At 39.5% G+C, this 12,335-nt stretch overlaps 1 protein-coding gene across 1 annotated transcript in view; it reads right to left on the bottom strand.

Moving 5' to 3' along the window:
• The window catches only part of FAT3 (FAT atypical cadherin 3), a 503,865-nt gene that overhangs the window by 98,884 nt on the left and 392,646 nt on the right, over nucleotides 1-12,335 (bottom strand). The window contains exons 7-8 of the mRNA XM_081799014.1: nucleotides 2,816-3,091; nucleotides 160-370 (exon numbers count right to left, since the gene is read on the bottom strand). Coding sequence (XP_081655140.1) covers nucleotides 160-370; nucleotides 2,816-3,091 — 487 coding nt within the window. The remainder of the gene's footprint in view (nucleotides 1-159; nucleotides 371-2,815; nucleotides 3,092-12,335) is intronic.

Genomic DNA, 12,335 nt, shown 5'->3' with positions numbered 1-12,335 from the left:
GAACTTGATAGAGCATCATCACGCAAATAGGGCAGTTGTTTGGCCAAACCACGCTTTTGGAGCCATTCCAGGGGTAACTGTGTGAATTTCACATGGTGATAAACGCTGCTAAGGGTCAAAGGCCATGCATTATATTGCGATCTGTGCAACAGCTCTCACCTGCTTCTATGGTATATATGAGTTCTGCATTTTCCCCTTTGTCTTTGTCCAGAGCCGTCACTTGCAGAACAGCTGATCCCAGAGCAGCCGATTCATACACAGATGCTTCATACAATGGGTTGGTAAAATAAGGACTGTGATCATTAGCATCTTCCACGTTCACAATGACTCGGGCCAAGTTTCTTCGATAAGGAAACTCCTGATCTCTGACCTTTAGGCAAAATACAAGAAGCAGTAGGACTAAGATCTGAAGTTGCAAGGAACTCTCACACGGCTATGTCTGTGGCAAAGAGAAAATGAGGTAACTCACACAAAGTGCTTGATGCTGTCCCAGGCACAGGGTAGGGGCTCGGTAAGTGATGGTGCTATCGAGTGAGGACACTAATGGTGAACAGACTGAGAGTCGGGGCCACATCCATTTTACTGCTCAGCATGATGACTGGCCTATGGTCTGTGTTCAGCCTGTGTTCGTGATGTTCCCTGCCTAAGTATCTTTCCTCTGCATCACTGCCCACAGCCGCTTCCGCCTCATTTGTATATATAGCTGGTAATGGGACGGTGGATGGATACTCTTCTGAAGGGGAAACTAAAACGTTCAGTGAAAAGAATTCATAAATGCAAAGCATGCAATGCCTTCTATTCATTCATTCAACAAACATTTGTTGTCACCTATTATCTGTCAAGTCCTGCCTTTGCTCTGGGGGTTTAGCAGTGACTCAGATCTGGTCCTTCCCCTCCAGATGCTAACAGGTGAGTGGGGGACGGAAACAAGCAAATAGGTAGGAAGCCTGGTGATGAGTGCCAGAATGTGAGTGAGTCGTAAGAAGCAGCTAACCCGGCCCCCAGCTTCTTGGAAGAGGTAACAAAAATAAGTAGAAATGGTCCAAGGGTGGCATGGGCTGCATGTTTCAGGCAAAGAGAGCCCCCCAAGGCAAAGGCCCAGGACTGAGAGAGAACCCTGATTCCCAGGAAGATAAACCAAACCTTCATTTTTAAAATGCCAGAGCCCTCATTGTGACTTCACCGAGCAACCTGCTTTAAAGTTTCCCCTGATTTGCATATGCCAGAAGCTCGCAAATAATCAATTCTTTAACCCTCACCGCATGATTTCGCTATAATTTTATGTAGTGCTAATCAAATGTGTGCTTTGTGTTTGTTCAATTTTAGGCTCCGTAACTTCAGAGAGATGTGGAGAAGTTAGAAAATAGACCGAGGAGAGCCATCAAAGGGAAAGGGCTTTTCAAAAATAGTACCTGCAAGGAATGAGCAAACGGACTAAAATGGCTTAGCTTGGAGAAAGGCAGCATAAAGGACATGTTTGCTCTAAATAATCAATTACAGCAATGATGAATGATACAGGGTGACCAAACTGAATTTTGAGTTTGTTAAGGAAAGAATGAACAGGAATGACTTGAGTCATGAGAATGGAGTTAGTCCTTGGCATAAGGTTTCTGCCCCTGAATAAAACGCATGCAAAAGCAACTGGGTGAATGTGCTCCATCTTCCCACCCGTAGACTGGCCTGCCACACCCCGGGACCAAGCTGAACTCTGTATTTCGGGGTTATTGAGACCTAGGGCTGTTCAGTGGAATGTCCAAGGGTGGAGGAGCTTTGTCTCTTTTGCGTCCTCAGTACCTAGAATGGGGCTTGGTACACATTAGGTGCTGAAGAAATATCTGTTGAATGAATGAGGGTGGATCTGACGGTCCCTAAGAGTCCCTCTTCCTCCCCCCACTGGGGGACGGGGTCTCAGCTGGAAACTGCCAAGGACATGGCCCTGGAGCTTCTTCTGGCCCAGCAGTGTTTCCAGACTTGGGAAGAAGGAAGAGTGGCACCTAGCGGAACATCACGTTCAGCTGCTAGGAAACTGGTAGCATCTTAATGTGTTTTAAAGGCAGTCAGTACCCAAGATTTAGTATGTGTCTTAAGGAACTCAGGGGGTCTGTGAGGCAGGGGCTATGCAATTGCCCCCAGGGTTCTTGGATGGTCAAAGGGCCAGATTTTAGGCCATAAACTGATCAAGGATGTTTCTTATTAATTCCTACTTCCCAATGATGTGAACTAGGAAAACTCCACTTTAAAATTAAAGCAACTTCCACATAATTTGGAGGTCCCATGAACCCAAGTTCAGACCTAACGGACACTCTGCAGGCTTCAGTGTGTTTTGAGATCTGTTTTGGGTGGCGGTATTTACTACTAGGTCCAATGCCAGTGCAGTAAGTAATAAATCAGTCCTCTAAATGCTTCCAAGGACTGAGCACTGCATATTTTGAGTAGATGATTGCCCTTGTGATTAACTTCTCAAGGAACTTCTTTTAAACTTTTCTACAGAATCTTCTGGATGCGAACCAATATCATAGCCTGGGAGATTTACTGAAACATGGCCTGTTCCTTCCTTCCAAGTCAGCCTGTCAGCAGCCACTGTCTGCAGAACTCATCTACTACTTCAGTCTGGCAAAAATATCGGGTCACTCTAGAACAATAGCAATTTTCCTCATGGAAATAAAAAGGCAGAAACGAAGGTGACCCTGCTGTGAGAAAACCAAATTTACTCCTACTCACAACACTTAAGGGCCCCGTACTTCTGAAGACCAAGGAGTGTGTCTTGAATGGTCACAGACTGTGTTAGGGGAGCACATTAGCAGCGTGGTCCTACCATGACATTGAGGATGTGCTTGTCCTGGGCCTCGTGGTCCAGCCTCTCGGCAGTGTAGAGCACGCCCGTGCTGGGCTCAATCCGGAACTTCCTCATGCTGGCCGAGTCGATGCTACTGTGGACAGTGTAGCTCAACTTGTGCTTCTCATCTCTATCTGTGGCTTCAATCTGCAAGATCTCTGTATCTGGAAGCACGTCCTCAGAGATTGTGACATCGTAATTTGGCTGAGAGAATTCTGGGCCATTATCATTATTATCCAGCACTTTGATAAATACCTATAGTTAAAAGAAGACAAGAGTGATGACGAATGCCAATTCACTCATTGCTGATAAAAAGGCCCCCTCTCTCTCTCCTCCCTCCACGTCCTTGGAGCCCAGCTTCCAGGAGCTATCTCAATATGTAGAAAGATCTCGTATGAAAACACACTGTAATTAGAGGCTGACAATAAACCAGTAGTTCACGTTAGCAGGAACATAAACTATGAGCTAATCAATATTCTCACTATTAATTGAACAGCTGAGACAGCCCCCTGAGGGTGATAATGGCACAGACTATCTGAGGCATAATATAAGAGATCCCAAGGTGACCTTAGTTTGGTACATTTCTATTAACTTAAGTTCTGTTATGAGCTCCTTCGAGTGGAGGCAATGTGGAAGCTGTGATGGGATGGGAAGAGTAAAAAAGAGGCAGAGAAACGGGACGCATGAACTCAGGTGTGAGCAATCAGAGCTCGGCTGCAGGGGCCCCACACAGAAGCTCTCCTTCAGATGGCATATGTCTGGTGAAGAACATGGTACTGATGATGGCGAAAATACGATGTTCCCAAGTTGTCTTCTCTCTCTCTTTCTTTTTTTTTTTTTTCAAGATTTTATTTATTTATTTGACAGAGAGACACAGAGTGAGCACAAGCAGGGGGAGTGGGAGAGGGAGAATCGGGCTCAATCCCAGGACTCTGGGATCATGACCTGAGCCGAAGGCAGATGCTTAACCAACCGAGCCCCCCAGGCGCCCAAGTTGTTTTCTTTTATAAGGCATTTTCTTATAAAACATTTCAGGCAGATATAAATAAGTAACTGTAATAAAATAACCAACGCATAGTTTAATGAACCCTCACATATTCATAGCTCAGCTTTGACAGTGACCAATTTATGGCTAATCTTGTTTTATGTATGTAGCCATTCATCCAACATCTGCTCCCCATTTTAGTTTGAAGCAAATCCCATCATTTCAGTATGTATCTCTAAAAGGTAGGGACCCTTACAATAAACACACACACACACACACACACACACACACTATTCATTACTGCACCTAAACAAAGAAAACAATAATTCCTTAATATTAAGTATTCAGGGTGTTCATATTCCTATATTTTTTTAGGGTGTTATGTATGTTTATAAAAAGAAACATATTTTAAAAAATCAGGACATGCAAATAAGGTCCAACCATTACATTTGGTTCATATGTCCTTTAATTATCTTTTAATTTATAGGTTCTCCTTCTGTCTCCTTTTAGTCCCTTGCAATTTTTATGTCGTTGCTGGTGGTGGTAAACAAACTGCACCATTTTCTCTTTAGGTGCCACAACCCAAATTTTGCTCATTGCTTCCCCTTGGTTTTGTTCTCCATGTCCCTCTGTTTCCTGTATTTCTTATAAACTGGTAGTTTGATCTAGGAGACTTGATAAGATTTCCTTTTTCTTCCTTTTTTTTTTTGACAAAAAATATCTCTAATGGGTGAGACAGTATATTTCCATCTGGATATATATAAATCTAGTTCTCACCCTTGTTATGTGGTATTAGCAACCACTGATGATCCTTACATAGATAACATTTATTCATTAAAAATATGAAATGGTAATGTTTTAATTCTATGATTTATTTCACATTTGTTAGCTAGAGTAGTCCTAAAAAGAAACTTCTCTCCAATTGTGTGGTTACTCTGAAAGACAATTTATGTAGTAAAGTCATAATTGATATTTCATTCTTTCCCTTTATTTACTATTTCAAATAATGGTTCTCCAGCTCCTCCTAAAGTGACCAATGAAGTATTTTTTTCAAGCACCAGTATGAGCTCATGAATTTAATCACAGATGTTCTATTTCTGTCCGTTGCAGCTACTATACTGACTGGTGCACAAACGGCCCTTCCTTGGCCGGTGCAAGACTCTTCAAGTCAGCTCTTGAGATCTTTTGACACAATTCTTATAGTCTTTGATAGCTTCTTTGCTTTCTAATAATTGCTACTGGTGATTTTTTCCTGGGTCACCTTGTACATTTTCTGACCCAGTCTTATATTATCCATTTCTCTCTCCAAAAAGCATTGATTTCTTTTTAGTTAGAAATTGGTGCTAGGAATGATCATTGCTATTGGATTTGCTATTGTGCTTAGCTTTTTTTCAGTGGATGGTCAGCAAAGTTTTTTGTTGTTAATAATCATTTCATGAGTTTGTACTGACACATCCAATTCAAAATTAGGGCATCATGTTTTTTACTTAATCTCATTCTTTTTTATATCTGTATCCTGTGCTGAAACCCCATGCTGAAATTTCTCGTGCTCAATGACATCATCACAATTATTCACTGTTTTATATGAAATACACGCATGTGAGTCTCAGAATTACAATACAATATTGGTATTGCAATTATATTACAACTATGATCATTCAACAGCAATTTAATATTATTTTTATTTCTTTTGGTCCTTGAGATTTATCCCACTAGGGATATACAGTCACATTAGTATGTTTAAAGTCATAGAGAGTTCTTCTCTGTGTAGCTATGCCACCAACACATATAAGTTCATTTGCTTCCATTTACTTTCAAATTTCAAACTTGTTTTAATATTTAATTTTGTTTTATATTATATGTAAAAGTACTGATGTCAAATTTACAAAAACGGTATAATTAAAGTAGTTTAGCTTCTATCTCTTTCCCCTTCATCCTATTCCTTCTTTTCTTACAGGTAATGTTTTTATTTTTTTTTAAGATTTATTTATTTATTTGAGAGATAGAAGGGTGGGAGGGGGGCAGGGGCAGAGGGAGAGAGAATCTCAAGCAGACTCTGCACTGAGCATAGAGCCCCTTATGGGGCTCGATCTCATGACCCTGAGCCAAATCCAAGAGTCGGTTGCTTAATTGACTGGCCACCCAGGTGCCCCCAAGTAATGATTTTTTGAAGATTAATGTTACATTTTATCCATCTCTTTAGTTAATATAAACATACTATATACATTTCCTCAACCCCTGACACACACCCCGCCCCGCCCTCTGACATGCCATCTCATTTAACATCATATCAATGATTCTCAATTGAGGGTGACTGTCCCTAAGGGGATATTTGGCAATATCTGGAGATAGTTTTCGTTGTCACAACTGGGAGTTGGGGTGTTCCTAGAATCTAATGTGTAAGGGACAGGGATGCTGCTAAACATCCTACAATGCACAGGATTGTCCCTCGCAACAAAGAACTATCTGACCTAAAACATCAATAGTGTCACTGTTGAGAAACTCTGCATTCTCATATTCTGAAGACCAACCCACAACAGTATAGAGATACTCTTTCAGTGGGTAGGTGGATCACAGTTAATTCAACCATTCCTCTATTAATGTTCATGTAAGATGTTTCCAATTTTCACTCTTAGAAAGAATGAGCACAGATGAGCCTTGTGCCCAGGTTTTTTTTATATTATATTGTGAGTGGTGGATCAAAGGATAGTGCTTATATAGTTTTGTTAGTTATTTCCCTATTCCTCTTCCCAAAAGTTTTATTAATTTGTATTCCCATAGCAATATATAAGAATGGCTGTCTTCCACAGCTTTGCCAACAGAATATGTACTCAAACTTTTGTATTTTTTGCCAATCTGATAGATAAAAAATAGCATTTCAGTGTACTTATAATTTGCCTTTTGCTTATTATGAGCGAGGATGAGCATCTTTTCATATGTTTAAGAGGCATTTGCATTTCTTTTCCTGCGAAAATTATTTATATCAGCTCATTCTTTTATGGGTTAGATGGCCTTTTCCTTCTTTATTTTTGGAAGCATGGTGATATAAATTGCAAATATGTTTTCAATTTCGTCATTTAACTTTATTTTGCTTTTTTTTTTTTTTGGCCATGCAAAAGCTTTTATTTTTATTTTCAGGAAATTGAATACATCAATTTTTCCCTTATTGTTTCTGGACTCTGAGTCATAGTTTAGAATATTTTCTACACTTCCAGGTTATAGGTGAATACACTCATTTTTTAAAAATAGCATTTACATGTTTCCTTTTCTTACATTTACATCTCTACTCCATTTGGAATTTTTCCTGTATTATGTGAGGAATGGATCCAGTTCTATTTTTTTCCACATGGCTTTGCCTTTATTTTAATGCCCCTTTTTTCTTCTTTTTTTTTTTTTTTACAAGACCATCAATTCCCCACTGATTTGAGAGGCTTTTCTTGTATGCAAAAGTTTATTTCTGGATTTTCTATTGTGTTCCATCGGTTTATTTGTCTTTTCATATGTCAATATAAAAATGTTTCAATTACAAAAGCTTTACAGTATGTCTTAATTGGAAAAGTTAGGCCTTTCTGTGTTCCTTTTAAGAGTTTTCCAGGCCAGGCTTGCTTGTTGTTCTTCAAAATGAATTTTATAATCAACTGGTATAGCACCTGACAAAAAATTGATAGTGTTTTAAATTGCGTTATGGCAAAAATAGAAGTTAGGAGAACTGATCCTTTATGATGGAATTTTCCTATCCAAGGACGTAGTTTGTGTTTCTTCATTTGTTCAGATCTATGGTTACATTTTTCAGGGATGTTTTAGTTTTCCTCAAATAGGTTTTTTTTTTTAAAGCTTTATTTATTTATTTATTTATTTATTTATTTATTTATTTATTAGAGAGAATGTGCGTGCATGCGCATGCAGGGGGAGGGGCAGAGGGAGAAGAGGGAGAGAATCTCTAGCCAACAGTACTATAAGTCATGCCTAAATGAAGCTCATTGAACACATATTTTCTCTGTAAGGCACATCACATCCTTCTTGCGCTTGAGAACACTAGATTGCACTTCAGTACTACATTTTGGGGTCTTTCAAACCATGAGATTACCAACAAAGAACACAAAAATGCCAAAAAAAAAAAGTAGTACTAAATAGATTGCAAACTGGACACTTGTATATAGTACGAGAGCTGAGACAAGAAGGTGGAGCATCACCTTGTTCAACAGTAGCAGGGACAATATTTTGCTGCTCTGTGCATGTCAGGGATTGAACACAAGGGTGCTGAGAACACTGATTTTGGGATTATAGATAAATTTCAGAGATCATCAATGTATACCCAGCATCCAGCTCAGGGCTGGACACTTTGCAGGCATTCAATATATGTCATAGTTAAATATTTAGTATCTTGGTACACGGAGTTTAGACATCTGTGATACCACAGATTTTATTCTCTTATGCCATGATCCAGGCAAAATGATTATAAAGAAGATGATGATGATCATAATATTAATAGTATAATTTAACAATAACTACGATGATGACAATAAAACTATTAGACATTGTAGTAATAATAATAGTAGCAGCAACTAGATCAATGATGACATATTCCTTATATTTTTATAGTACTTAAAAAAGCTCCTTTATTTTTCTTGAATTTTCTTGAATGTGGGGACCATCTTAATTATTAAAAGCACCTAGGTATGCCTAGGTGGTTCAGTTGGTTAAGTGTCTGACCCTTGATTTTGGCTGGTTGTGGGACCCAGTCCCGTGTCTGGCTCTGCGCTGGGCATGGAGCCTGCTTGGGATTCTCTCTCTCCCTCTCTCCCTCTGGCCCTCCCCTGCCTCCAGTGCCTGCAAGCACTCTCTCTCTCTCTCAAAAAAAAAAAAAAAAAAAAACCCCACCCAAACTCATATATCCAAAATGCACAAACCCCAGGGAGTCCATGTTGAAGAATACATTTGTTTTGCCTTTTTCTTTATAAATTTTATAACACAAATTGCTTTATCTCATCTATTTGCACTGGCTAATACTTACAGCACGATGTTAAATAGTAGTGAAGATGGTGACCTTCTTATTACTGACTAATGGGAAAGCTTTTACCAATTCTCCTTTAAGTAATATGCAGGCATTTGGCTGCATTCTAGAGAATTATTTACTTTTAAAAATAAATGTAGTCAGACCACAGCTCTGCTTACAAATAGCTGCACGGTCATTCACTTTGGTGCAGATGAACTTTTCTGAGGAAGAGAAAAGGGCAGTGCTATGACGTTTGTGCCAGGAAGACTTGCCCAAAGAGTGAGTCTGACATGGGAACAAGATTGGCCTGGAGTTTATGGTAACGGAAAAAGGGCTGAGAAGCGTGCCTGTGAGTTTTAGGCATTGTTTTGAATCTTCACTGTATCTGGAAGGTCATACTAGATTCTTTGATTGCCAATTCTTCCTTTTAAAAAGTTCAAGTTAACTTAGTCAAGATGCTAAAATATTTGTGTTCACAGAAGCAGTTATATTAACGGGATAAAAAAGCCTTTCCAGCCAGCGAGGCTGCCCTGACCTTCATGAAGTTTCTAAGTTGATGTGCTCCTGAAAAGCTTGCCTCTTTCTGCTTGCTTTGTTTTGAGCCTAATCTACAGTCAGAACAAGTGTTTCTCTGTCAAAGACTTCCTTTTCCTCATTTGCTTTTTATTTCCCACAGTTGGGGCCATTTGTGAGCTCCTGAACTAACAAAGCAAAGTAACTCTCAAAGATGTTGTGCTCCAAATGGTAATTGAAAGGCCTAAGGAAGTACAATGGAATCAAAGCGGGAGGGAACCTGAATGTAGTAGGAAGTCTCTTCAGAGCTGGATTCAGTGCTGCCCACCACAAACACTTTGGGTTTTGCAGGCTCATCGAAGCTAAGTCTGGGTAGGTGCCAAGCCTGGCTTTACAAAGGCTCATGGAATGAAGTGTCCATGGAGCGTGTTAGAGGGTAAGGCCTCCGTCTTTTATTAGAACCAATTAAGCCCTAAATTACTGAAACTCTGTTCTGCCTCTGCTGGCATTTCAAAACCATTCTTAAAATATTCTATGATTGTGATGTCAAGGGTAATGCCCCTTGTATTTTCCCCAGGCTTACAAGTTTTGTTTTTGAACATATAAGTAGAAAAAAATCATGTCGGTTTGTGTTTATTTAACAATGTGTAAATCCATTTCATATACGTTTCTTAAACTTTATGGTCTCCAGTGTATCAATGGGAAGAATGAGAATCAGAGAAGTTAAGGGGTGTGCCCAAGGTACCAATGGCAAGGCCAGACTTAAACTAGGTCATATGGAGACAAATTCTATACTCATTCCATTATACTATTTCTATATGCAGTTAAATTATACACACATTAATTACAAATGCACCTAACATGTATGTGAACAATTAAGTGTGCAAATATTATATGCCTTGCTATCCAGAAATCCTAATTGGCACAAGAGATAATTGACATGACCATTGTCATTTCAGGAACATTAATCATAGGATTATTCTAAATAGAAAGTTCCCTGCTACCTTTAAAATTGGAATCCATTTTCCAAAATTGATTTACTTATAAGTTGTTAGGCACAAATCTATGACATACAGTGAAGTTTTATCATCATTATTTTTTTAACAGAAAGTCCCACCTAGAGTTGGCTTGCTGCCTTATTTTATCTCTATATAATTATATTAGTTCCAGCATTTTCCTAATGTAAATGTACAAGGGGGCTTGTGGCTTCTTCCTTTTTCACCTACTAAGAGGTAGATGATGCTAAAGAAGATAAACGAAAACCCTTGACAAAGGATGTATACCTTGGGAGTTCCTTCATCTGGGGGATCATGGAGCAGCTTTGGCTAAAGTGATTCGTTCTTACCCTCACCTGCCTTTAAGCAGGTGCAAGGTGGAGGGAAAGGATAAGACAGAATCCACATCTTCAAGACAAAGTCTGCTCTTTGAGGAAGGAGGCCAGTTAGGAACTCCCAACACATCCCTTAGAGACAAAAGAATGGAATCCTCATGGTTGGGGAGGGCAAAGCAAACCTGAGGAATTCAGGTCCCAGACCTCTCAGCCCCCATGCATACACATACTTTGGCAGAAAACCTCTGTGGCTCATTAACTCAATTAACTGCTTTTGTGGGGCTGAAGAATTTTGGAGATTATCTGAAAGAGATTTTTAATCTCAGGTTTGGCTGCAAGCTGATTTTCATATCTTTATAAATCAAAGCAAGACCTGAATAAGAAAGGCATACTGAAATCGCAAAAGCACATATCACGAGTCCCTGAATCAAATCAACGTAATTTTTAGATTTTTATTTGGGCAGGAATATCTCTGCTGTCTTTCATGAATAACAGTGAAAGGCACACACACAGTATTTTATAGTTATCAGGTATATTATTCCAATTTTAAGTTGAGGATGAGACTAATAATAAAAGCTGCATGTGTCTAGCACATCACAGATCTCAAGATATCTCAAAAGATCTTATTTTATTCTTATAATAACCCAGGAAGTATGGAAGGTGTTATCCCCATTCTACAGAAGAAGTTGAGTCTCACAGAGACAGAGCTACCTTTCATGGTAACATAGACAGGAACCAGTTAAGTGCTGACTTGAATTAGGGTCACGTGATTCAAGGTCAATCCTCCTTCCTTTATACCAAATGCTTCCCCTAATGAATCATATATTCTATATATATATATATATAGATGTATAGGGGAAAGTTTCTGAAATCTATCTGATCTTGAGAAGGAAAAAGTGGGTTTGGACCTCTTTACCTGCATATACCCAGGATGGCCACCCAACCCATCTGTGTGCCAATTTCTCACTAGAAAAGTGAGTGTAGTGCTAATACTTGATTTAGCTATTCTCAGTAAGACAGGAAAATAAAACAAGAAAGAAGCTTGGTTAAGTCTCATTATGCAACTATCAGGCATTATATATTACTCTATATTTCCATCCATTGGTCCTTTGGAAGAGCCATGCTCTAGATTTATTTAAATTTGCTATGAAGACACAGTAGCTCATATGGGTTTGATAGATGTGTGGGGAAAGTTGTTAAAACCAGTAATTTCTCATCCTTGGTAATGTGTGTCCTTGTGGCGCATAAACTCATCTGGCTGAGCAGAGGCTCTGAGGACACTGGGGTATTTTGCTCCTCCCCAGCATGTATAGCTGGCTCTGAGACATTCTAATAGCCACAGGTGACGCTATGTTCCCCAGGAACACTCTTAAAGAGTGTCCCCTTCATAACGAGTAGAGCCAGGTGGGGTTCTCTTCCTGCCTTAGATTTACCCTTGCTTTTGAGGGGGGCACAGCACAGTGGCTGAGACAGCAGGCTCTGGAATCCAGCTTACTACCTCTGAACCCTGATCTACTCAAGTTACATAACCTCGCTTTGTTTCAATTTCCTTTTCTGTAAAATGAAGAGGACAACAGTTTCCTATTTCTAACATAACAAATGACCACTAACTTGGTTTAAAACAACACCCGTTTGTTATCGCCTAACTCCGTGAGTCAGAAGTTTGAGTACAGTG

Source organism: Leptonychotes weddellii, chromosome 11 (assembly GCF_054177405.1).
Source record: "Leptonychotes weddellii isolate Sample4059 chromosome 11, ASM5417740v2, whole genome shotgun sequence".
Taxonomy (NCBI): Eukaryota; Metazoa; Chordata; class Mammalia; order Carnivora; family Phocidae; genus Leptonychotes; species Leptonychotes weddellii.
The sequence above is the reverse complement of the archived record's forward strand: the minus strand, read 5'-3'. Positions and strand labels throughout refer to the sequence as shown.